General features: G+C 38.9%; 1 protein-coding gene and 1 non-coding gene across 12 annotated transcripts in view; one reads left to right on the top strand and one right to left on the bottom strand.

Annotated features, from left to right (window-relative positions):
- The window catches only part of LOC107223033 (diacylglycerol kinase eta), a 34,032-nt gene that overhangs the window by 5,359 nt on the left and 772 nt on the right, over positions 1–27,901 (top strand). For 3 of the 11 annotated variants that reach the window (XM_046740665.1, XM_046740666.1, XM_046740674.1), the window contains 23 exons: positions 6,901–6,981; positions 10,798–11,005; positions 11,099–11,235; positions 11,335–11,426; positions 11,556–11,686; positions 11,771–11,939; positions 12,704–12,806; positions 13,143–13,145; positions 13,507–13,829; positions 13,905–14,228; positions 14,345–14,499; positions 14,583–14,829; positions 15,818–16,221; positions 16,567–16,892; positions 17,188–17,524; positions 17,593–17,823; positions 18,393–18,495; positions 18,598–18,867; positions 18,966–19,260; positions 19,427–19,741; positions 19,934–20,029; positions 20,123–20,254; positions 22,736–23,447. In XM_046740665.1, the coding sequence (XP_046596621.1) occupies positions 6,901–6,981; positions 10,798–11,005; positions 11,099–11,235; positions 11,335–11,426; positions 11,556–11,686; positions 11,771–11,939; positions 12,704–12,806; positions 13,143–13,145; positions 13,507–13,829; positions 13,905–14,228; positions 14,345–14,499; positions 14,583–14,829; positions 15,818–16,221; positions 16,567–16,892; positions 17,188–17,524; positions 17,593–17,823; positions 18,393–18,495; positions 18,598–18,867; positions 18,966–19,260; positions 19,427–19,741; positions 19,934–20,029; positions 20,123–20,254; positions 22,736–23,041 (4,788 nt within the window). In that variant the 3' untranslated portion in view covers positions 23,042–23,447. Of the gene's footprint in view, positions 1–4,932; positions 5,042–6,900; positions 6,982–10,068; positions 10,183–10,205; positions 10,445–10,797; positions 11,006–11,098; positions 11,236–11,334; positions 11,427–11,555; positions 11,687–11,770; positions 11,940–12,703; positions 12,807–13,142; positions 13,146–13,506; positions 13,830–13,904; positions 14,229–14,344; positions 14,500–14,582; positions 14,830–15,817; positions 16,222–16,566; positions 16,893–17,187; positions 17,525–17,592; positions 17,824–18,392; positions 18,496–18,597; positions 18,868–18,965; positions 19,261–19,426; positions 19,742–19,933; positions 20,030–20,122; positions 20,255–22,735; positions 23,448–27,901 lie in introns of those variants that run through there. The other 8 variants (XM_046740675.1, XM_046740671.1, XM_046740669.1 and 5 more) reach the window with 8 other exon arrangements.
- Trnat-cgu lies at positions 8,362–8,433 on the bottom strand. The gene has a single exon. It is a non-coding gene; the product is annotated as a tRNA-Thr (tRNA).

A 27,901-nucleotide genomic window follows, 5' to 3' on the forward strand; every position in this document is an offset into this window, starting at 1 on the left:
CGCTCCAGGGGCGGGAGGAGGGTTACTCTTGTTTAATTCTCACAAGCGTCGGCCTCTTCCTTCGTTCTTTTCATCTCTCTATCCCCCAGATTCTAACTGCTACGACCACCAACACCACGAGCAGCGGGAAATGAAAGGTCAAAGTTCAGCGGTTACGAATTCGGGAAAGAGGTCAGAGGGTTCCGAAAAATTTGAGAGAGGGATGACTGTGAGGTATATCTATAAAGTGACGCTCGATATGTGCCTGTCATTCTCTTCCTCGATGTAGAAAGGAACCGGAATTAATATAGGTATACTACCACAGCTTACAGGGATATAAAATGAGCGATATACATTCCCTGGGACAAGAAGAGAGATAATAATAATCGTCATGGAACGTCTCGCCGCGGGTCTACGTCGGAAAAAAAAAACGAGAAAACCTCGATGAAAACAGAGACCCCTAAAATTCAAATCAGTGGATCGATGGTTTCCGCGTTTCCTGATCTGTTTTACTGACAGTAGGTGTCGGCACGCGGTCGGTGAAACAGCGCTATGATCTATATCCAGTTTCAGCCCCGGGGGACACCCTGAGGAAATATTATCAGAAAGGAGTACAAACAACAAGCACCGTTATCTATAATTAAAATCGTTGGCTAGCCGCGTGTACCGTATAATATGACTTGTAGATAGACAGATATGCATCGCGTTTAAACTTGCGGGAGGAGCGCGTGTGCGATGTGAAATTTTTTAATTGAATTAGCGAACGGTGTTTCCAATTCCCGGGTAGAGAAACGCACGTAACGATGGTATCGGTGTTTCTCTGTCTGACCGCGATACTGCCCTGTTTGGCCTGCGGAATAAAAATCGATCAATCTACTACGTGGGGCGTTTTATTGGGGAACACTCCGTTTAATCTCATCGACGTTAGCAATTTAATCTCCGGGTTTGCACCCTGGCACTCGGTTCGTATATGAATATATCGTAACATGTCTCACAATCAGTGGCATCCTTGCCTTGCAGGTCGACAAAGGTCGAAAACGACGCTCCACCCGTTATGACTTCGCCGACCAGCTTTTTTCGATTCAGAAAATCTTTTTAAATAAAATGGACAGATAGATAGATATAATTTATAGCATATATGTATAATATACATTGCGTTGTACAATAATTTTACAGAAAGTTAAGATCACACTGTAGAAACAAAAAAGAGTATCAAGATTTAACTTGAAAAAAAGAAAAAAAAAAAACGAAACGGACGGACACAGGAAATAAGTGGATTTTGTAGTTCGCCAAATACCCTGGAAGAGAATTTTCGTGCGATACCGGGGTAGCTGAAGGCGTCAGCATGTCGTTATTTACCTTTAGAGTATCGCGAAATTTTATACACATACTAGACTATGTACGTCAGGTGTATACATACAGTATACAATATACACCCTTGTACCTCAGCAGAGGGATTTCCTACTCCGGGGATATGAGATCACATTACTCATTCGTTTTGCTCTACTCTAGCCTTCGCGTCAAAACAAGGCGTTAAAATATTTTACCTCGGCCGACGCCCCAAGAAGACTGTGTTGCTCCCGCGGTGCAACAGTATAGTAATTCAGTAATATTATATCGCCGTTGGGCGCATTCTATGTAGCTATTCTTCTCGGTTCTTGTATTATTTTACTCATTATTATATGATACCTTCACCTTGCTTACGAGAATTTTCTCATTCGGACGGTAAAAGATTTTGAACAATGAAATAAGGAGAAAGAGTAATACACATACACGCAAAATTCGAATGAAACGTCGCAACATTTTCGCGTTGTTAGAAATCGATGTCGGAGTTTCGGGGTTTTTTCCGATCCGCAACGTATGAATGTGTATGTGTGTCTGCGAGTGCGAGTGTACTGCGACTCTTGAAAATCATTTTCGCTCGCAATTAACTGAGTTTGGATTCTCGAGGAAGCCTTGACGGTATTGTGACGCCTCTTCGTTTCACGCCTTAATCGTTTCCTTCTGTTCTGCGATCGACTCAACCGGCCTGCATTAATGCCAACGTGCATCTCTGAATAACATTCTAGCCACATGAAACTGTGAAACAAAAACACGTAACACCCGTATTTTATAATTAATATAATTAGCCTGCGCAAAACTCCTGAAAAATTCGGGTATCGTGTATTTGATATTTATTTGCTCGTTTGTTCACCCTCTGTGTTATCGATGATTACCGATGCGTCGGTAAAACAGTACTGGAGGCTTACCCGGTTGCCGAAGCTCGGGCAATCAAGAGCTACATGCATTGTTTCGCCATATTGCATTGCCTGCCGATATATTGCCGGTTTTGTGGTTGCCATATTGAATCTTACGACGATATTACGATCTGATACGTGTAGAAGGGAAAACGGATTGCCGTTCACCGGCGTTTTAGAATAGACGGAGGAGTAGCGGCAGCATCAACGTCAGTGTCAGAGCCGCCCTGTTTTCCAACCCCTCGTTATCCCGGCTGTCTCTCTTATCAGCCACCTGATCCAACCCTCATTCTTCTCGTCCTCCTTTTCTACCGTCATTATCCGCTAGGCAGCAGAGAGAGACGCTTTACGTCGGCGAATAAATCTCGACGCGCTGCTCGCTCGCTTGCTCTTTCTTTTTTTCCTTCTTCCTCCACTCTGCCTTCAAAGCCATGGACGAAAGTGCTCTCGTTGTGTACCGAACATGATTGGTTGTGTTCGAGCGGGCGTTGAAATTTCACGGTTGAAAGGCAAATAGGTGTACCTATGTATGCCTCTGTGCTGCATGTACAATTCTGGATCTGTACTTGTACTATAAATACTCTTGTATGTACTGTACGTACGTCTTGCAGCGTGCACTCATGTATCAACGTATCGGATACATAGGTATATTTAAGGACACGAATAGCATACAATGTACTCTATACAGAGTACGTGATATGTAGGGTATAAAATGTTGTATACCGATGCCGCTGCGGCTGAAGTTGAATTATGAATTTCGAGGCATGCAGGATTCGATTAGATATTGATGATTCTTTAGAAACCCCTGGTACTGTATCGAATAAAAAAAAAATTGATGAAAAATGGAAGATGGCCGTTGAAAGTTTGACGAATCGTGGTAGAACGGGAAATTAGAGAATCATTAAAAATTCAAGAATAGCGAAAGGCTTGCCATTTTAATTTCATCGCTATCGACCGGTATTTATACACTTCAGGGTTCTGCCCCTCGAGATATTAAAATCAATCCCTCTCGTCCTCACATATCTAAATATAATACGTATGTAATACGTATGTAATCTTCTGTTCTCCACCAATTTTTCTTCTCCGTTTTACTACATCCTTAGCTATTTTCTTCATAACAAATTTACTGAAACCCGAGGCCTGGGTTACATTATTCCAAGAAAATTTCCAGCTGGTGTATCGTGTGACAATGATCAATAAATTGTGTTATCATCCAATGAAAGAAAAAAAAAGGCTAGAAGGCGTTCTTGGGCAATGAATGCGACGCTGTGACGCCTGGTTTAAAGGCAACCTAGCAATCGCGAGAGATAGCCGTTACGTTATTTATTAGGGCTTGCTGAACAACGATGCTGGAAATGCAACATATTGTGTCTGTCTCAACCCTACTGGGTCACTGGGAATGAATTTCACTCCAAAAACATTTTAAATTTCTCGTAGAGTCCCTTAGTTGTGGAAATCGGCCTCTCGGCGCCATTCTTCATGCAAAATAAAGGTCTTTTTTCTACATTTTTGGCAGAGACTTTCTTTAAGTTCGCCAATGCTTTACAATATTTAAAAAATCAATTTTGGGTAGGAAAACTGAGAGAGCTTTTTCTGCGACCCTTAAACTATGCCTAGATATTTTTTTCAGATTCTCAGAACTTATTTTTGAAGCAAAATATCACGTTTGGATTGAATTTCACCCCGCATGACCGTTATACGATTCTACTGAAGCGTGATTCATTAGTGTTTAAGATACGACCAACTTCACAGTTGTCAGGGCTTTAAATATAGATCAACACAAAGATTGTCATTACGTGTAAGAGAAAAGAAGGGGATCAGATATCAAAATTGCGTGTAAAAAATCGGCAGCGCATTGTGCGAATCGATGTAATTGTGTGTACACGTATTTACAGATTGCTACAGAGTAAGCAACTCTACATGCGCATTACCTATCATTCCGTTCCACCCATTATACTCGATTATCAACAGGTCATTTCATTCTAATTACAGAAACATCAAGTCGCAATGGAAAGTTGGTGGTAAGTTTCGTCGGGCTTACATTGTGTTCACAAAATGAGCTAACCGAGAGTAAAATCTGAAACTCGCTGCTCTGCCTTTGTAATTTTTTTTTCCTTTCTCGTTTTTTTAAAATAATACGAAGCAAAGTAAGAAACAAAAGTTAAAAAAATCGTGAAAAATGCAGCAAAAAAGATACGATGACAAAGAAAACAACCGTCAAGTTTTGCAAGGTGAGGGATTTTTTTTCCAACGTGGGTGAACCGTGTTTACGTGATCTATAAACCGAAACTTATTTCTGCTGATTTTTTTTTTTCTCTTTTAGTCTACGTTTACGTTTTTGTGTGTGTATTTTATTTATTTTTTTCTTTCTTCCTGTTTCTATCGAACTGAGATAATAAAGCTCGAATGACGGAGGCGCATTATACACTGAAGCGTGCTCTGCCGAGAGCGAGGAAGGGGGCGGGGGGGAAGGGACTGTTATTGTTAGACGTTTGTTTATTGCATCTGTTGGTGGTGCAGAGAACGTTTCTCTTTGTTATGTAGGTATAGGTGCGAGAGAACGCGGCCGCGAAACTCGTTATATTCCATCATCAGCCTCCACCTTACACCCACCTACCCATCCATACGTCCATCTATACCTATACCCTATTCTATCCGGCGTGTCGCGTTATAGTTCTCGTGACGGTCGTCGTTCCTCACAATCAGTTTCGCACTGTCGTTCCACGCGACAAGTCCAACCCGTCACCAGCTCCTCAACCTTCGGTGCATCGGTTGAACACCTATCAGTACCTCATAATTGTTCTTCGTTCTCGCTGCTGTAAATGGTAAATGGCGGTCCAGTGTCATTTTCCTTTTGTTCATTATTGTTTTCTTCTCGCCATCCTTCTTTCGATAGTCAATTCCCTGCAGTGTGAATGATATTATTCACGTATACCTGCAAAGTTCACGGGGAGAAACGAGTATAAACAGACAATATGTGTGCGGCATCGGAATCAACCACGTGTACGTATCACCATAGTGCAGCCAGCACACTGCTCTGATTTTCGAGATTAAATATATTTGAAAATTATTTATTGTACTCAAATTGGGTCTCAGGTTTCTCTCTTTGGCCTTCTTCTCATGATTTTGCCATTTCATAGCAGAGGGCATTGCACGCTTGTCGTCGACACCTCATTTTATTAATTTCGTATAAATCGTAGCAGTAGTCTTGAAATTTCGTCAGTTTTCTATAAGCCGTAATAGAACATAACAGAACGAATTGTATCTGTAATCATCAGGTGCAAATATTTAATCATGGCACCGAAAGCTTGTTTTTGACGAGTGGATCACGAGGCAGACGTGCAGGCGAGACGGCGTCTTATATTATACACCTATATCGTTTGGTAAAACTTGCAGACCAAGCAGTATTACAACAGCAACATTGCACACATATTATGCACGTGACGTATGTATTTAGCCGCACAAGCGTACAACGCATATAACCGAAAAACAATTCGCAAGCCATCAACTCGCCCAATCATCCTGAGGGAGGAGATTGCAATTCTATATTTGTCGAGTGTATGTACAGATTCATATCAGTACGTTATGTGCACATAGGTATACCTGCGTACGGCACAAGGCATTCGCATAGCGTATGTACGTACACAAAAAGGAGAGGAGATGAGAGAATAAGGGAAGGGAAGAGAAGGGAATTGAAAGAAGTAGAGTGGAATTCTATAATTAGAACAGGGGGCGCGTGCTAACCGATTTTATACCCTCCCAATGCGAATTGTTGGCACTCGCAACGCCGCGTCGCAGCAGCATCGACCGTTCACTGTTCTTCGTTTTGAATATCCCGCGCTTTTGTCTCCCTTCCAATACCGCGCGGGGATTCCCCCGACTGGTTGTCAGGCGCTTCCTTCCGTACTTCACTGTTTCTATCTCCGAGTTAGCCTCAAAGAGTCGGAAGTCTTTATAGAAATTCGATGAAAATTTCTCGATTTCAATATTCTCTCGCAAACGGAAACTCTTCGCCTCAACTGTCAAACTGTTACGAACAGTTTCCAACTCCCCCACGCACCCGTGTAATCGAATGTACCTTCATTGTACTCCAGACACCGAGTTTCCCGAGCCTATGCAGAGACTGCACAATAAACAACAGCCAATTTTACACTATTTAACTATCGGTTCTGTAGTGCAACAGGAGACCGTAATGAACAAAAATTAGAGGCTCGTTTTGCAGTTAGTTTATAAATTCTCTGCGAATCGAGTTACATGAGCGATAGATTTTTTACAGCGAAAAAATACAATAGGCCAATGAAAGAGTGATTTATTGTTCTGGTAACCTATAATCTTGTTTCATTGCAGCTCATGTAACGAGTCTGTGATTTATTGAAATCAGTGAAACGATACACTTCAGGAATTTAAACGGGATTATTTCGTAATGTGATCTCTCTTTTTTTAACAGTTGTTCTTGCTGAACTTGATCTTTAACGTCGATTTCGTATTCTGTTTTACTATTTCGTCGCAACTCACATTTACTGCTTTCTTTTTAACGGATATTATTTTTTTTGTTCAGTAATGGTATCTCAACGAATTGAATATTTTAAAGCATATAAAAAGTGTCGAAGCGCAGAATTTTCTTGCCTGGTCAAAGAATAATTAAAGGGTTAAATTTAAACTGTCATTTCACATTTTGTTTTAGGCTGGCATATTTGACGAGATTGAACTGACCGATCTGACGTTCGCGGAATGCAGCATTAAGAACGCGAACCACAGTTTTCAGGTATTTATCGTCACCTATTTCATTTTGAACACATATATCTATGACTGCATTGCATCTGCATGCGGTGAACTGTACTACCGATCACATCTCGAATCGCATTAAGCGCGAAGTTTGCTGTTGTGCGTAAAATAAAAAAATTAATACAAATTTTATGAAACCCATTCCATCGTTTCCCCGAATTACCTATTTTATAGAATACGAAACTTGTACAGCTGATCAACAGCAGCGGATCTTCTAGCTTTTATAGCTAATTCATACTTCGGGTTGATGGGTTGGTTGAATATCATTATTGTCGTTGTTATGATTATAGATTTACATTGTTATCCTTGTTATCGTTATTAGTGAGGCGAAGTGAATACAAACGACGATCTCTTTGAGAGACCTGCGTGTTTTTGACAACGTTGGCTCAAACGATCGATCGCTGTCGTTGTCATTGTCCTGTATTTACTTTTAAATTGTTTTAATTGCGTATCGCTAATGAAAACGGAGCAATTATCATTATTACTCCGACTATTACTTTCCTCAGTGGACCATTATCTTTTTTATTCATACGCATACGAGGCGTGGCGATCAACGGTGTTTTACATTTATCTTAATTAATTAACCAATTATTTAATTGACTAGTACGTATATATACTTATACGTATACCTATACATGCCTGCGTATGTACAATGTTTTTTTTCATGTGATTACGTATAATCGATGCAGGGGGATAAAAAAATCACATGTACCTATAGGTATATCTCTGAAACGACAAGACCTGCAAATATATTAATGATACGAGGTGAAAAATATAGTATAACGACGCGATAAAACAAGGGATCGATTGTTTTAATGAAAAAAACGTCCTTTTTGTGTACACAAGCGGCGATGACGCGGAAGGCAACGAAATGAAGGCAGAAAAAAATTAATTCAATATTTAAAAGAAAAAAACTTAGTTATAATAACATGTAACTACCCGATAATCGTACTTATCAGTTTTAAACTAGGATTGGATGGAAGTATATACCTATGATCTTTATGTATACACGTAGAGAAGAGAGCATGCGTCGGTTTATCGTTGATACACGCCCTGATTCGGGTTCCGCAGACTGTCGCGTAATTATATTTCGCTATACTTTTTTTCATTTATTACAGAGAAAAACCTAAGTTATTTTCACCCTGTTAATTGTTTGTGTAATCTTTACTACCTATATTGGAATTTTGTTTCGACTCGCACCGATCGCTAACTGCAACATATTCAAAAGTAACTACCGAATCAAAGCAACTGAATGATATATCAACAAAGTTTTTGTTAAAAGATGAGAATACCGAAAGAAAAAAAGCTGACCACGAGTTTATAGCCGCGATAAGTATTGTTATTGGAATCGAAAATAGATTGCCTCCTGTGAGGTTTGAACTCACGACCCCTGGTTTACGAGACCAGTGCTCTACCACTGAGCTAAAGAGGCTTCATGTGGTTGTGGTCGTTTGTCGTCACAATTTAATCTCACGATGATTCCGAGGCGACTTGGTCATCTGTATGATTTTTTTTTCATGTTTTGAGTTTATAAAATATAAAAGTGACGTTCGCGCTTCGACAGAGTCATTATTGTACCGTATATTACGGAATTTGTTGCCAACTGACAGTCTAAAACGACGATGATCGTAGTAATCGTCGATTTTCTAAATTTTTTCAATTTTTTATCGGGCTACTTAATTTGAATTCAAAATTAATTCATCGTGTATCGATATGTCGATGAGTCGAACTACTAGTTCCACGATTACCGATGCATTACAATGATTGCGTCGTAAATTTCTGATTCCACTATTACCGACATTTCGCATAGTCCACTCCGGTAACTTTGGTTTTCAAAATTATCGACACGAGGTATCAACAACTTCATCTACTTATCAATCGATATTTCACAAAGCGATGCGTCTTCGTGTTTGAATTTTTCACGGGCCGATGGATCATGCGCGATGAAAACTAGGACAGCTAGCAGAAAAAGAGGCGGCAATCCAATATAATAATTAGAAATGTAAAAAAAGACATGTTAGTCAGTATGCATAAAAGATCGTTGAATTTCGACACCCCGTCTGCAGCCCGTGTCGTTCTTCCACCTCGTTGCGATCGACGACGTTACCTAGTTACATCTAATCGGTTGCCTGTAGCCGCTGGCTTGATGAAAAAGATCTCTGTTGTTCCATGTATGTAACAAAATTCTCATGAAATACAGGCATTTTAGCCATGTAAATGAATTGATCGATTGATTTGGGAGAACCGAATGTCTCATCGTAGAAAAAGAAGAAAATTTAAAAAAGAAAAACAAAAAACAAATGAGAACTTGCGAAAATAAAAGTCACGAAAAACAAAAGCCTGCCCACAATTAATTCTCACATCTACACTCAGTGATCTACACGTATGATCTATCTTCGGACTGACTAAATGCCGCTTCCGAAACAGCAACGCACGCGATCACGATTTAAGGTACACAATACATAGAAACAAACGCGGATCGGTGTGCCTGATTTACATATCTGCCCGTCAAAACACGCGTGCGTCCGAACGATATTACAGCGTGACTTAACCTAAGCTTTAACCCAACGCTTTAGCGTGATGCGCCCATAGTTGAACTTGTACCCAAACGACTAGCAAAATTAACCTCGATCTAATCCTAAATACCATCTGAGCCTAGACCGGATCCAAACCCAAGTAATCTTAAAATCCAACGCAATCTTAACCTGCCCTTCGCCTACGATATGTAGTACACAGAGTATAACATATACTAATATATACTGCGTGTGAGGAGCCGTGGTATTTACACGTGTGACCGATGTTGCTGTTGATTATGGACCCGCGCGGTCGGAACATGAATCGTAAGTCAAGGGGTTAATTTGGGGTTAATAGTCCTAAACCCAACCGACCCAACCTAACCATGTAAGCATTTTTCAGGTTATGCACTTTTCAGTTTAGGTAACACATGCGTGTGATAATTATTGTATGCATGCGGATGGCGCGGATGCTGCCATAATTATACCGCCGCCTACGCATGCCAAGGGGGGGGGGGGGGCAATTTTTTATCAGACAATCTGATTTTTATTAACTGTAATGAAGAATAATGATTAGAGTGGGAGCAATAACTAGAGACAGAGGGAGAGAGAGTGAGAAGGAAAGCTACAGCGACAACAAAGGGGGCACAGGGAGAAGAGAGGCCGTTGTTATTATCCTCAGATATCTTACCTTGAATATACCTGCCCACTATTGTTACTGTTTTTATTCTTACTTCTATCATAATTGAGTTCTTCTTACTAACCGCTATCATTTCCCCTCTCTTTCAATACTATTCTCATAATTATTGTTGCACAGTCCTTAAACCTTTTTTCATTCTTTCACGTCGCTTGCAACACATTCCATGTAAAATGAATCTCAATGTTTTTGTCACCCTGATGTGCCGCGTGCTCTACATTGCCTTTTGGCAGGTTTGTTCATTTCCTTTCGTTGTGTCTTTTAAGAACAAAGATATTTAGAAAAAGAATAAAAAACATGTGAAGAAGTAATATAAACATTTGTAAATGGACCTAAAACTGGAACCCCAGGTTGTAAACGATTCCAAAAACTTTGCTTGTAAAGAAGGATGGGGAAAGATTTCCTTGAATTGATGGACCAACTGTTTTTCCTTTTTCCTATCGTTCAAAGATCCAATCGTTATTGACAGAGTAAAGAAATTGTACTTATTCTCAAGTTTCTCCCGAGATAAACATTCAAATATTGCAAGAACCTATTGACACTCACCACAAAAGAATAATTCAGAATTATAACTGATCGATTCCAGGTGATCACACCGTTCAGATCCTTGGTTCTCTGTGGCGAGAGCAGACGAGAGATGGAGGAGTGGTTGAGCGCTCTGCGAGCAGCCGGCGAGGGCAGATCGCAGAGCGGTGAGCCGGGTCCTGCCGAATTGCTGGGAGGGAATCACCATTGGTACGCAACCAGTCACGCGAGACCGACGTACTGCAACGTCTGCAGAGATGCGCTCTATGGTAAATCGCTCATTATTCTTCTGTGAAATCGAAATCGGTGCACCTTGTAACTGCAAACCTTCCGTTCCATTCTTGACATTGAGATTGCTTCAGGCGTCACGTCACACGGTCTCAGCTGCGAAGTGTGTAAGTGCAAGGTGCACAAGAGATGCGCGGCAAAAGCGATCAACAACTGCAAATGGACGACACTCGCTTCCATTGGAAAAGATATTATCGAGGATGAGGATGGGGTAATAATATATTGTCTTGTTTTACTTGCTTCAGTCGAGTAGATTTACTGGTCATAAATACATATGAAAAGTCCCTGTTGTTATTTCTTTTTTCCACAGAATATCACAATGCCTCATCAGTGGATGGAGGGAAACCTACCTGTTTCGTCGAAGTGTTTTGTGTGCGATAAGACCTGTGGCTCAGTTCTCAGGTATGCAAAACTAGCCGGAGCAATGCTTTTATCAGTTCATAACCTGCATATTTATTTATTTATTGAAACAGATCCTTATACCTAGTCTGATTCCTGATCTTTCGAGTTTCCGTTTCGCTTTTCACATAGGCTTCAAGACTGGCGATGTCTATGGTGCAGAGCGACGGTCCACACTGCCTGTCGACCCGCCATTTCTATACGATGTCCGCTGGGGCCTGCCAAAGTCAGTGTCGTACCGCCGACGTCACTGCACAGCATTGGTAGACATGTTTATCCTCTTATTCAGCCACTTATCAAATTTTTCTTTCATCATCAAATTTTTAAAACGTCCAAACGTCTTGCAGGAAGCGACGAAGCTTGGGAGGCGGTGAGACCAACGGGCTGCAGTCCGCTCCTCGTTTTTGTGAACAGTAAATCCGGTGACAATCAGGGAGTGAAGTTTCTCCGGAGGTTCAAGCAGCTGCTCAATCCGGCGCAAGTCTTTGATCTCATCAATGGTGGACCTGGCCTTGGGTAAGCAGTCAACGATCAATTCTTAGCAGGGACTTTTATCATCCTGTGTAGGCAGAAGAAAAATAGTTGAGAATTATTTATTTTATTTATTTTATTAATTTTCTTATTGCTTTACTGATTCTCGCTCTTATGTCAATAGGCAAATCACATACCAATCCGAGTATAGGATTAATGTAGTCCTTATCTGAGGTCTAGCAGTCCTCGTGATATGAATGATATATTGATATCTAGTTATATTTATACAGTATTAAACCTTTATACAGTCCGCTCTTGTAATAAGGCCGCTGGGTAATGTGTGATAATCGTATATATTCATGTGTATTTAGATTCAGTAAGTATGCATTTTTAATTGGATGGCATAAATTTTCAATTGATTGGCATGCGTTTGTATGAAATATCCTACACAAAATAAAAACACTTTAAAGTTTTCTCGAAATATACTGACAATAAATTGAATTTACGCAGAGAATTATACACTATTTTATTGAGGCTGAAATAGACGATTATGAAACCCGAGGTGAGCCCGTAGTGGAGGTTGCGTTTGAGCGAAAATTAGGGGAAACGGCCTTATTTAGAGTGGCCTTATTACAAGAGCGGACTGTATATAGTTTATTTATGCCATGCCTGGGCACAAGCGGAACTATATCCACCTCTGTAGAAGACATAATATGATTTCTTCATATAAATTAATTGTAAATTTACTGATGTGGCAACAAGTATCATTATCATTATAAATATTATTATTATAACTTTTGTTCGCACAGGCTGAGGCTCTTTCGACACTTCGATCCATTCCGAATCCTCGTCTGCAGCGGCGATGGTTCGGTGGGTTGGGTTCTATCCGAAATTGATCGCTTAGGGATGCACGTGAGTAACAGTCCTCCAATACCCCATTGGCATTCGTTTCTTACAGTATTTTTGCACCCGTTTTCTAGCAGTTTGCATTTTTTCTTTTCTTTTCACTTTAACTCTGCTATTTACCACCATACCATTTCCCATTTTATTGTTTCTTAAGATGACGAACTTTACCTTGCATCAGTTTGATGACAAGGACCTCTATTAGTCATCTGCCCTTACCCTAACTTATCACCGCAAGATTCTCAATGCATGGTGTGTCTCTTCTATTATTTTATTTCAGGTATTACAGAAGCCTGAGCTTTATTCATCTTTGGTTGCGCTAACGTTAGCTAAATTTATTTTTAGCCGGTGAGTAGTAGTAAACGCCTAAATACCTTGCAGTTTTTAATATGAAGCAATGTGTGTCCAGCTTTAGAATCTTTACAATCGATCCAGAAACCCTTTTACGTGTACTCTAATTCTCTTTGAGTTTGTTTTCAACTAGACACTTCTTAACATAGCATGCGAATGCTTCGACACACTTCAATAGAGATGTTTCTTTGTTGATCTGGCGACTTTTTCACAAAGGCGGAGAGAAAAATTGCAGAAAAATTATAGAAAACAATCAAATCATGGACGTAAACTATCTGTTCGTTTTTTCAACTGTACTGTGCACCTTTTTCCTCTTTCCTACGAAATCCGCTAATCATCGGTTAATTTTTTCGTGCAGAAACAATGTCAGGTTGGCGTTCTCCCTTTGGGCACCGGCAACGATTTGGCGCGAGTGCTGGGCTGGGGGGCGTCATGCGACGATGATACACACCTACCCCAGCTGCTGGAGAAGTACGAAAAAGCAAGTACCAAAATGCTCGATCGTTGGAGTATAATGACTTTTGAGCGAAGCATCTCGTTGCCGGGGCCAAAGATGTCGCCGAGTCCGACGGACCTGGCACTGAACACGACCATCGCCCAGCAGTACGAAGACAGTGTCATCACCCACATAACGAACATCCTTCAGTCTGATCAGGACAACGTCGTTTTATCAAGCGCAAAGTGAGAGGAAGAGATTGGATCTTCTTCGTAGTTGGTTTTGTAGTTGCTAATTCTGCTTGTAATTTCAATATGCAGGGTTCTGTGCGAAACGGTGAAGGATTTCGTGGTGCGAATATCGGAGGCCAGTCAGAACACAGGAGACCAGCAGCTGGGCGAGAAGTGCAACGTACTCCAGCAGAAACTCGATCTCCTGCTGCAGACGTTAGACAAGGAGGAAAGTTACTTTTCTGATAACAACGAAGATGACGCTGCGTCCCAGGTGACTCTGACATTGCAGAGCCTTCTGCCTGTTGACGGCCAGGAGAAAGGAGCTTTGGAGAAGCCTGAAAAGGATATCACCAATTTGAAAAGGATCAGGAAGCGGAGACGGTTCATCGAGCGAGAGACCGTCACGTCCAGGTAAGTGGCATAATGGCTATTTTGCAAGAACATCAATTTCGGCCAGTTTGAAATCCGATGCATTGTTGAAAAACTCCACGCAACAAATTACGAAGCCTCTTTTGCCTAACTTTCAGAGCGAACAGCCTGAAGCGAGCTGTAAGACGGTTGGTCGAGCATACGGAGCTTGTCGTAGACGAGCAGAACAGTTCGTCATCGGACCATCTGGCAAGCAAAACCCCTAACATAACGATAACATACGATGACACGTCAGCAGTAGATGAAAAACAAGGTAACGCAGCTTGATATTTTCTCGAACAAAGAATGGCTGTAACATTTGAAAAGACTGGAAGTAAACAAGGGTAAAATTTGCAGAGAAACGAGACCAACTCGATATTCCTGGACTTCGACCTAACAACGTCGAACTTCTCAGTGTCATGCCAACCATCGACTCTGCCAGCAGCACTGAACCCTCTCCCTGCGCGAGCCCAACGCCCAATCTCATCTCGCTCAGCCCGATGCCAGATCTGAGACGGGACTCTCAGGCCGAGGAAATGCTTACATTGCCTGCGCCGGACGGCTTTGCTGACAGCAGGAGAAACAGCTCAAACTTACCTCAGGGGTATGTGACTGAAAAACATTGCATCAAATAGTGAAACAATAGATTTGAATATGCGTTGCTCAAATTCATCCAGTCCAATCGATTACGAGCTTTGCTTATTTCAATTGAAATTTATTTATCTATTTCTTTTTCAACGGGAAATGCCCATACAGTAATATAACAAATTATTAATAAAATATATGGGTGAAGCGTTCGCAACGAATATAACAAAGGTAATGCAAATATGACAAAAAAGAAAAAATGACATGCTTGTATTATGTAATACAAATCATTCATTAGAGAGAAAAAACTTTTTGATAGCTTTTTTACCAAATACTAATTGTTACCATAAATGTTGTATATAATCGAAATGAATACTCAAATTAGTATTGCCCTTCTTTCGAGAAAACTATGTTGCTCGGAAATGATACTTTACTGAATTGTTCGAATAGTTTATTGTGTGTCAATTTAACGAAAAATTTCGTATGATCACTATATTTACTTTCGGCCTATAATTAGTAATTTTTTAATAAAAGAGTTATGAATTAAATATTCTAAGGAGTTGGATAATAGTATATTTCGATACTAATGCGCAAAAGTAGCAAAGTCTGAACACTAAGTGAAAAGGCTCAGCACGAGCCGAAGAGCGAGTGTCGCGCATTCGCACGAGTTTCGCATTGCCATCTTTCGGGAGTGTATCGGACCCTGTTTTTTGTTACTCCTGTAATAGAAAGTTCGACAGATTTTATACGTTCGTGAAAATTTTTACTGCAAGTGTTAATAAAAAATTCATTTCGGTGGCTGTATACGATACACAGAAGAACCTTCCATGTAGGTGCATTTTCGTCGTTTTAAGGAAATTCAAAGTAGCTCCTGAAATAATATGTAACTAAATTTGCTGAATAATCAAGTGCGATTCATTTTGGATTAAAATTTCCGAAAAAGTAATAACTCTCGACTCAATAAGCTGTTTAATCGAATTTCAACCATGTTATCTTTTCCTGTTCAGTGTGTTCAGCTTCGAAGTGCCGAGTATAGACGTAACAGCGATGAATCTGCAAACAAACGATGCAGAGCGTGGATCCAATGGGGACGAAGTTGGACAGCCTGAGACCCCGTCCGACATCCAAGTGACGGTCACAAGCACAACGCTCGATACGAGCTCACCATCGGACGACACGACGATACAGGACACGATGATATCGCCGGACACAGACTCGCCGAACTCGAGAAATGCATCGCCCGATGAAGGTGTCAATCTCAGGAAATTCGATCGCGAGGGGAAAGTCGACGGGTCGAGAAGCAGCTTCAGCTGCAGCAACAGCATTGTCAGTTCAGACAGTATGGTGCTGGATAGCTCGACGACAATGGACTCAAGGAACCTGACTGTTAAGAACAGCGAGAGCGAAATCGGTGCGTGTAAAATCTCGCGATTACCGACCTTTCTCTCACCCATTGGGAATGAAACTGCGGCGCTGTGACATCTGGTGGGGAACAAATGCCTCACGCGAACCTTGTCATATTTAGTTTTAAAACTGTTTATTCTCCGTTTTTTTTGTGTTGTATCAATTCTGCACGCAAAAAATTAAGTCTCACAGCTTGCACCGAGTTTCCTGCACTTTCGTTCCCGCATCATTGACCTAAAATAATGCACTAAAAGCCCGGTTCTTGGTACCATATTGCTCGTATGCCACGCTCCCAACTTCGTTCCCAATAGGCGATGATTATGCATGGATAACCTCAAGTCACGCTTTTCAGGACACATAGACAGCGACATTCTCGACACAACGAAACATTCGGACAGTCCAGAGATGGGGCATATCGACTCGCCTGACAACTCCGACACCTGTCACAGCGATGGGCAGAACTCAGAGAGCATCATCGACGATCTCAGCTCCCTCGGACAGGATCTTATCAGCGCGATGATTGGAGAGAAGTATGACTCGGTCAGAGACTGTCTCAAGTCCGAGCAGCCCGAGAAACCACAGAAGTTCTGTAGTCTCGCGCAGTTCGTCGAGGGCAATGACATTGCCAGGCGATCCTTCAAGAAACCGACACGGAACGTGAGAAAAGTCGACAAAGAGGTAGAAAGATTTTATGAGGCAAATTGACACTCTCTTCAGCATTTGCAATCCTATCATTATACATTTTGTTCTTATATATTTTAACTTTTGCTGCACTATTTTAGAAACAAACAAAGAAAACAAGGGAAGTTAATACAATCATCTCGAAACTAAAACTGATTGAATTTTTTATTCGATCAATTCAACAGTTCTCGAGTTATTCGAATAAAACACGCATGAAAGAAACTGTTTCATTCGATGATGTTTTATTAGCTGAAACTGCATCGAGATCAGCAATGAGAACCACTTGTTCCAGGTAATGTTCAAACTCCAGATAGCGGCTTCTTCTACCGATCTGACTGAGGATGCGTACGCTACAGGGAACGAAAACAACCCGATGGAACTGACAACAGGGTTGAAAAACCCTGAGGAGGACAGAATCGCGGATCTGCTGAGCCCTGTCTGCTGTTTCACCGTCGCCTCTGACGCGACACCGATTAGCGAAAAATCGCCGTCCTCGTTCCCGCCTGTTATTAGTGTGATTGTCGACCCGCCGAGTCCGTCAATGTCGATAGATCATCACCAGGAACTCAACGCCTCGTGCAAAATCGACCCTCGATATCGACGCTATAGTGGAGGCAGCATGGAAAAACGTAAGTTGCCAATCGCTTTAGAAAAACTTCCGAAAATTCGATGTGTCACAGTGTTTTCTGTTTCTTAGTGAGTGTCGAACTGCCAGGCCTTGGATGCTCGCCGCAGGCGACGAGGCGCATAAGCAGTGGGAGTCTCCTCAAGGCCTCAGAAGTCGTTTCACTGGCCGCAAACGCTGCCAGGTTCGGCGGTTCCAGTCTCAGTCTAAGACACGAGCGTGCCAAGTCCGTCGACAAAAGCAGCGAGGACTCCAAAAAACTACCGATCATAAATCCCCTGGTTCAGCTACCGATGTGGCCGAGTAAGTACGTGTTGAGGTTCTATTAGCTTGGAAATAAATCGAATTTTTCCAATTGTGCTAATGCGTAATGCACATCTTCTTTTTTTAATGGTTGCTAAGTATTTGTAAAGTTCTTCTCTGGTACATAAGTAAATAGACAAATAATTCAATATCATTGATTTGGAATGATCTCTATTGTTTGATTTTTGGCTTATCACGTGATTTCCATTAATTTCTAATGATTTCCGAGCGTTCTAGGCTATGTTCAGTATTTTATGGATGGGATAGAATCACAACGAATCCCTGAAAATTACCTAGAACTTTGGGAAATTATATAAAATTAATGGGAAATATTTTGTAAATTAGAAATCAATCATGTTTTCAAGTGATTTGCAACGATTCCCAATAATTGCAGTTTTTGGCTCAATTGATTTCCTATTATTTCTAAGAACATTTTAATCGTCCAATTTCTTTTAATTATCAATTCGATTTTCAATCGTTGAATATATGACTTCCTCCAGCGAATGACCTTTTGGTATGGGTCGTAATCGACCAATTCTAACATGAAAATGATCTTCTGATACTTCCAGATGTCAGCAGAGGTGCCGGACTGATCAGCCAAGCGCTTCTCGCCAATGCAGACGCGCTTTGCGCCGCTGTTTCCCCTCTCATGGATCCGGACGAGACTTTGCTGTAAGAAATTTTGTTGAAATTTGATTTATCGTGTTAAAACTCTCGTTGATGCAATTTTTATGCAGTAAAATTGACCATAAAACGGTTCTAAAAAAAACACAGGGAAGGCTACTATGAGCGCTGTGTGATGAACAACTATTTTGGCATTGGTATAGACGCTAAAATAAGTCTAGACTTTCACCACAAGCGTGAGGAACATCCCGAGAAGTGTAGATCTCGCGCAAAGAACTACATGTGGTATGGCGTTCTCGGATCTAAACAGTGGCTGCAGAAGACTTACAAGAATCTCGAGCAGCGTGTGCAGCTCGAATGCGACGGGCAGAGAATACCACTTCCCTCGCTGCAAGGCATCGTAGTTCTAAACATACCGAGGTAGTTGTTTTTGCCGTTTTATCGAAACACCTATTTCCTTGTTTTCGATATTATTTTTAAACAACAACGACGCCAAAAAAAAACTCTTTTTCGCACAGTTTTATGGGAGGGACGAATTTCTGGGGTGGTACTAAGGAGGGTGATCTTTTCCTGGCACCGTCCTTTGATGACAGGATACTCGAAGTCGTCGCTGTCTTCGGATCCGTACAAATGGCTGCCTCACGTCTGATCAATCTACAGCATCACAGGATAGCGCAGTGTCAGACAGTTCAGATAAACATACTCGGCGAGGAAGGAGTGCCAATTCAAGTCGACGGCGAGGCCTGGATTCAGCCACCGGGAATGATCAGGATAATACACAAAAATCGGATGCAAATGCTGTACAGAAACAGAGTGAGACTTAATGAATAAAGTTGCCTAAATCCCCCATCTTTTGGATGTAAAAAACAAGCCGATTGAGCCTCCATGCTCAGAATTCATACTAGCTGTGACTAAATTTGATTCAATATTTTCCACCCTTCTTATCATTTCAACTGGAATTTTAATCCTCTTCTTTCAGGCACTAGAAACGTCTTTGCGAACCTGGGAGGAGAAGCAGCGAAGCTCAACCTCGACATCGACATCGCAGTCGACGTCGACTTTGTCGGGCGGTTCACAAACTCCGTCGTCGCAGGTGGACGCCAAGCCGTCGAACCTAAACGAGGAGGAAATGGGCGTGCTGCTGTCGTTTATTGAGACAGTGACGACCCTTGTCAAGTGGGTCAAGCTCCTCATCATCTCGCATCCCAGTCTCGAGCCGGACTTGTATCAAGTAGCGGCAAGGACGGCGCTCAGTTTGGAAAACGTTCATCCTGGCGGAAAGATTATCCAAGGGGTCTGTATATGTCGAATTTGAATAGAAAACCTTACGGCCGAGGCGCGAACAACAGTTTTTATTCGAGTATCCGTAAAGTATACGCCCTTTCGGTCGTGTTTTACACCGAAAAGGCGCACTTTACGAATAATCAACTTTTTAATTTTAATTTTTCGAACACAACGAGACGGACCGTTTGCATCTGAATTTCAGCCAGACTTGAGGCCCGTCGTCACGGAGCTCGTTTCTAGCGCTCGACAGCTTTACGAAGACTCTTGTGAGCTGCTCAGGGACAAAGCGCATAATTTGGTGAGAAATTTACCCAATTCTTCTCTCCACCCCATTTCGCGAATTATCTCTTTTTGTTTGTCGCGTCATTCTTGATTCAATTTTCAATCCCAGAGACTGAGAGAAGACTTGGAGAGCAAATTGTCTGCTTCATTGGCTGGCATGGAACAAGAACTGAGGAAATGTGTCTTTGACGAATCTGGCACAGGTCTCGTGTACCTTCATCATCTGCAGGCTGACGAACAGGTACAATTCATTCACATTATTTTCATCTAATACATGTTTGTTCTTTCCAGGGTAAATATTTACCTACATCTTTTTATATCACACACGCACACATTTTCTTCAAACCCTACAATTAAGTTATATCTGTTTGTAAATTTTTTATCATTGAAATTCGTACACTTGTCGCTTGTTTTCTGATTGCATTTAATTTTCTGCGCCGAGAAAAAAAAAACAGTTTATGAGATCGAAAATTACAATTTTCTTTTTATAAAAAATAAGTAATTGGGTCTTCAAACCGATAAATAATTGCTTACAAATTGTGAAAAAATTCACCTAAAGCGTTACAATCAACTGCGATTGATATTGAAAAAATCGTTAATAATTTTTATACAAATTTAGGAAGTTTATTTTAGAGCTGCGAAACTTTTCAAACACACGATATGTATTTTTATCAATATATAAAGCAGGAACTTGTTCAACTGCGACTCGTCGATTTCTGAATTATATTTGCTCCCCGTAGAGCTTTCTAAAGTACACACAAAATTCTCATTAACAAAACTATATCAAAAATTTATCATTAATGTAAAAATGAATAAATTGTTAGTATCGTTATTTTTATCATATTATCATTAGTCGTTGTTTCGCCGTCACGACATGTCTTTTATAGCCTCACAAAATCGTCCCACACGCATTGTTTTCTTGTGTAAAACACCATCGTATTTTTAGTATTACTACTGTTATTATTACTATTATTATTATTAGTATAATCATGGTTATTATTATCATCGCCACTACTATTATTATCATTATAATTAATAAATTGTCCTGTGCTTTTGTTTCGGATTGACTGAGTACTCAATTCCGTTGCTGGTAATACGCTTTTCATCAAATTTATAGTATCTAATTATATATGTATATACTATAATATGTACAATGTATGTGTGTATGTATGTACATAGGATATATAATTGAATGTGTAACGATATCAGCAGTATAAACCGGTTGGTTCGTTGCTTAATTTTCTGTTTTTTTTCTTGATTTGCTTGCTAGTCGTGCATATTTACAACTCATTACGCTCAGTATACTTTGCTACTTTGGCTAATTTTATTTAATATTTGGTATTTTTATCACTAAATACAAAAAGGGAAAACGAAAGTCGCAGGGAAATGAGAAAAAAAACTGCTCCACAGCATGTTCGCATGCTTATGATTGCACAATGGCTTCTTTGGTGAACAAATATTCCTTGTCCAATCCTTTCGTTTATCATATTATTATTTGTGAAATTCGTGTTTCAATATCGATTCCATTTTTTTGGATGAAGAATGAACCGTTCACCAAAGATGGCACGCTCAGTTGAAGATCTCTGTCTAATACTAATACACGCCTAACGTGCCTAGAAATGTAACAAGCTTGTGGCTGGACTCCCCAATTTTCAGCGAACCAGCTTACGGTCGACATTTCGATCTCTCTGCAAATCGCGCTGATCGAAATTTTGACCAACGATCAGGTTTGCTGAAAATTAAACACATCGGGGTTGTTACAGACCTGATAAAATCTGGAAATTCCATTGAAAATCTGAAACTTGCAATTCGGTATCGATACTCATGATTACGTAACGATTGTAAATTCTGTTCGTATTTCTTTGTGATAACGATTAGAGAATGTGAAATATCATTGTACAATTTCGATTATAGAGACCTAAGATTGGTAACAACCTTTGGATGGTGGACTTTGCCTCCGTTAGGGGGATGGGAGGGGGGTATAGCCTGGACAGTCTAAAATCATACCTATTTTTAGGAGTTTTTTTTTAAAGAAAATAAAAACAATTAGAGCAATTGAGTTTGAGGGCTTTATTATTTATATTTTCAAGAACATTTTAAAATTTTTCATTGAAATTAATAACAAAATGGTGGCATGGTGAATATAAGTAGTGGACGACCACGTTTTCAATCCGGTAGCGCATATATCTCGATCAACTTTTATCCGATCACTATGTTTTTACACAATCCTTAAAACTTACTTATCGATTCCAGCTCTTAACTAGATTTTTGAATTTCAATTCCAAAATTTTGTCATTCAAATTTGTGTAACAAGTTTTTGTTCGAATAATAGAATTTTTTATCCGTAATCGTGTATATTTGCAAAACTTTTTTTTTCATTTATCACAAATTGGACAGTGATGTCAGGATGTCACCACCCCAAAAACCCTTGAATTCAGAGTCGTTCGCTACTTATATTCGCCATGTTGTTATTAATTTCAATGAACAAATTCTAAAATGGTCTTGAAACAATAAATAATAAAGCCCTCAAACGCAAATTGCTCCAAGTGTTTTGTTTTCTTTAAAAAAAAACTCCTAAAAATAGGTATGATTTTAGACTGTCCAAGCTGTACCACCACCCCCCACCCCCCGCCCCCTTTTCCTTTACTGTAACAAATAGAACTAACAAAGCTAACAAGAACGCCGTTAACGCTCTTCTCCGTCTGTAAATCTGGCTCCACAGGGTGATAAAAAGAATCGTCACCGAGGATTGTTCTGGTTAAAGTTTCGCCGGACAGGATGGGGTTCGGGAAATCATCCCGGCGGGTCGGCGCCGGCTCGCGATCAAGCGACAACTTGGAACGTGCCCGAGGTTTGCTCGTGGCTGGAGAGTCTTCAGCTTGGCGAATATGCTGAGAATTTCATGTCGCACGACATCAGAGGTAAGGAATTGCTCACCTTGGCCAGAAGGGATCTCAAAGAGCTCGGCATTACCAAAGTCGGACACGTCAAGCGAATTCTACAGGCCATCAACGACCTTAATAATTAGTAGATTTCGGTATTGTCGTCGTCGTCGTCATACTCGATTTGTCTCGTACTTGGCGATCGAATCAGGAACTAACGAATAAACTGAGGATCTCTTAGTTGGAGTGGAAACATTCATTACGATTGTAACGAAATTCGAAGTGTTAAATCGAGAAAAAGAGGAACTTGCAATCACGAAAACAAAATACCAAAGATAAGGTGATGGAAAAGATGAGACAAAGAAGTAGAAAAAGGAAACCGCTACTTTTCTTTCTAATAAATGGGAAATATTATTAGTATTTTCCGACGTGGGAACCAAAGAAACAAAAAATGGAAAGGAGCCAAAAAAAAAACCGACAGGTATTTATTTCAAGCACTATATATTTAAGCTAATATATAATAATGATTATGATCATGGTCAAAGAAGGAAAGGATAAAGGGAAATTCGTATGCCTATGATCTTGAACTCTCTTCTTCGATAATGATTTACATATTTTACCTCGCTTACCATTACTATTAAGTTCAATCAATAACGACGACGACGACAAAAGTGAGTACGGCATTTAAGCGTGAAAATGAAGAGAAAAAAAGACATTGTTGATCGAACAATTCATTTTTCCACACTTTGCCGTGTGACACTATCTTTTTTATTTTGCAACTACAATGGAAAAAATTTGCAAAAACCGTACAAAAGATATCAGAAAGTTCTTTAGAGCAATTCCTGCTGGAATCTGGCAATGAAGAAGTCGAAGACAAACGCATTGTTCTCTTCGAGTAAAAATCGTATTTGCGGAGAAGAAGAAGGATTGAAGAAGAAGAAGATGATGATAAAAATACAAAAAAACTTCTATCATACAGATTTAAATGAATATAATATTAGAATAAGTGTGTGCAATCTCAATTTATGAAGATGATAAAATACGCGTCGAAACAGTAGTAACAAAAAAAAAATTAACATTGATCTCATTCTCTATTTATAATAATAAATATATATACGTATAATAATCAGACGAACGAATCTCTTTCGATATCGATATCATTCTTCCACCCGCGTTATTGTTTTCTCTTTATATTTCGTTTCTTTATTGAATATAAGATAACGCGTACCAATATCACAGTATTCGAAGCTCACAAAAGGTATCGTAAAAACTGAGAGACGACGAAGTGTGAGACAGCGATAATGAGAAAGCAAAAAACTAATCATAAAGTAAATTAATATTACGTAATGTACGCTAAACCTTGAATCTTCCCGACTTCTACAATGTTATATAGATAAAATGTAATATTTACAAACCTATACCTACATTGTAAACTGTTTTTAATTGCTACAGAGTACGAGGAATTTGTAGCGAGTAGCTACGAATACCTGCGTCACACGCCTACCAGTCCCTTCGACGGTATCGAAAAAAAAATTACTAGGCATAAGGAGATTAAAGTTACGTAAAGTATTTAATATTATTTATTAGTTGTTTAACATTCTTATTATTATTATTTTTAATGATTACTAGGAGAAGAAGTAGAAGAATAGTTGGACTTATAATTAACCGTAACGTGCGCACTGCCGTTTTCTTCAAGGCGTAAAGTATTATCCGTTATACGCGGCAAAGAACCAAATAATGAAAATATACAGAGAAGAGTTGAGACGGGATGCAACGGAATGTAAAAATAGGAAAGAAATAATCTCTTGATGAACTTCACTCAAAAAGGAAAAAAAAAATGGTCGAATATATATATATATACACAAATAAGCAATTGAACGATATGGCGCAATAATTATCAGTATTCTCTTCGACGATAAAAAGATAAAGTTGGTATATAAAAAAGAAAGACAACAACCGAAATAAACTCGCGGTTCTTGACGTTGAACGAATGCTACGCTTGCATGTTAAAGTGAAACAGCTGAACGAAAAAATACATTTATTTGCGCTGCTGAGAGTAAAAATAATAAAGAATAATCGAATTTATACACAATTGCTTACTGAAATCGTGAAACGAGAACCAAAACGAAAGTTAAGGGGGTGTCTAAGCCTCGAAATTATTTTTGTTAGATTTTCAATTATTTTTGTTCTAGATTTCTAGGTTTCAACATACTCATGTATGAGTTTTCATAACTCCGACCACAATTACTTCAGAACGGTTCGTCCGATCAGCCTGAAATTTGCACTGTAGCTTTATGTCATTACGAACTAGATTTTTGTGAGGCAGACTTGTGATTCGTTGTTTCGTTTCTTAAATACAGGTTAAAATGTTACTTGAAAACTAGGAAACGGATTTTTTTTAGTCCTAAATTTTATATCTCTGCCAAATTTCAATTTATCAAAAATCTGTTGCACGGAAGTCTAAAGGATACCTTGACTGTCAAAAAAAGCCCAAATTTTTTTATTTCATATACTCTGTTCGGCCGAGATCGTGATCGCAGATTTCAGCACAGGTTTTCACCGACCAGTACTTTAGTGGCTACAACTTCCAAAATTTTGATGCTACAGTAAACCTTCTATTCAAATTGAAGCAAGTCGGGGATTTTAACCGTATTTTTCATACTTGTATCCATACATGTCCGTTAATGCTATACCGTTCTGAAAAGTATTAACATTTTATTGAGCTCAAGGCTTAGGTACCCGCTTAAGTCAGGGGATATTTTAAACCGATAATTTAATTATACACGTGCAAAAGATTTGGTATCCTCGAGTAGATGATGAATAAATAAAGAATTAAATAAGTAAATGAAAAACAGGAAATGATAATAACAATAATACTTCGTTCAAGTTGTAAAATTTGTCGATAATCAGCGGCGCACTTTCCTCTTTCTCTCCTCTTCTAACGGAGAAGCCTCCTCGAGGCAATAAAATATATCTCTTGCCTTCATCACTACGATGTATGATACACGAGTACATGTATATACCTTTATTTATCTATCTATACTATACACACAGCATACCTAAAATTAATGTAAAAATGTAAATTTTTCTATATTATACTCTGTATTATTATCAATGTGTACCTCGATACCTATCATTACAATGAAAAAACAAGCTATAAAACCGCCAAAAAACGAGAATGAAACAAACAAAAAAAAAATGAAGAAGGAGAAGAAGAAAGAAAACTATTCCTTTCTGAAAACTACTAATATTGATTATTATTATTATTAATAATAATAATAATAATACTAATAATAATAATAATAGCACACATCTCTCAGACTGTTTCTTAAACGACCTACATACATAATATAATAACAATAATAATACAAAGTTTAAAAATTATACTTGTACCTTTATCTATGCGATAAATGATGAATGATGAACCACTGTTATATAAAATAAATAAATAATTAATATTTAACCGTATAATAAAAATTAATCTAATAATATAAATCCAAGAAATATTACATACGTACATAATATATCTGGACAAGAAAAGGAAGAAAAAAAATAATTAATGTAATAATAATATTAATATTTAATAAAACAAATTAAAACTAATCGAAGTTATATTCTAAATCTATAAGCAATAGTTTGTATCTATCGACTGGTTTACACGTAATAATCGTACATTCATAGTTATTACATTATTAATTATACCGCGGAATCTTATTATAACGAAATAGTAATTGTAATTTATTATTATTCTTCTTACTATCGTCATTATTAATCGATGATAATTATTACTTGCACAGAAATTTCTAAAATCTTCTGCGTTAATCGTGAAAATTTATTGCTCTAATTACAATAATACGTAGCACGGATAGCTGTTGTTCAAAGAGAATAATATACAAGGAAACGAATAGACACCCTTCAAAGTTGAGAACAAATCTTCATGCATACATATATAATATAAAACTTATGCATAACAAGGGTTTCAATCACTCATTCCAAAACATATATACATAATATATTCTACATTGTATTTAAATATATTGACTTAAAATTACATACCCTATTCACAGATTACATTGAAGAAAAATAAAGAAAATATTGGGGGGGGGGGGGGGGGGGGGAATAGATATTAACGACATATTTATATAGCCGGTTCGTAAATAAATAAATAAATAAATAAATAAATAAATAAATATAGCGACTATACACGATATACTTTAAATTTGAAAAGAAATTCTGTGATAAAAGAAAGAAAAACAAAAAAAGAAAATCTTACCAATATATATATGCGTACAATGATCTAGGTAATTAATATACACAGAATGCCTGATCTAAATCATGTATTAATAAATCTTAAACAAGAAATTGAAAAAATAAAAAAAATAACATGCGCCACTCAGCACATTGCTGCAATATAATTAGAATTATTCTCTTTAACGGTCCCGATACAATCATCGACATCATCATCATCGATTACCTGCCGTATTCTTAAAATTCGTCCTTGTGTTTTCTCTTCTCGCGTCCTAATTCAGCATCCTGTTCATAGATAATAAATATTATCCATGTTGTTTCGAGCTGCAAACGACGAGGAATAAAATACAAAACCTTGTTGAAGTTTTTTTATTATCATGCGAAGAGATTGACTTTGTAGTATGCAAGAGTTCTGCAATAACTTGGGTCCAAGAAACTTTAACAAAACGGAACAAATACAATCGACGATTTATTCCTCGATAAATATCTCACAGAATAGATAAATACATACTTGTTTCTCTTTTGCACAAGTTATGTATTGTCATTACTAGTAATAACATTTCATTCGTCGTTTCTATGTCTGAATTTCAGAGCTAAAAGCAAGGACTAAAAAAAGTACATGATCCTCGGGCCATTGAAATACCTATTGTTTTAAATTATTTTTACAACATAGATAATGTACACTTGTATTATACCTATATACATATAATTTTAAGCTAAAACTTCACAAATTTTTGTGTAACAGTATTGTATTTTTT

This window comes from Neodiprion lecontei, chromosome 5 (genome assembly GCF_021901455.1).
Source record: "Neodiprion lecontei isolate iyNeoLeco1 chromosome 5, iyNeoLeco1.1, whole genome shotgun sequence".
Taxonomy (NCBI): Eukaryota; Metazoa; Arthropoda; class Insecta; order Hymenoptera; family Diprionidae; genus Neodiprion; species Neodiprion lecontei.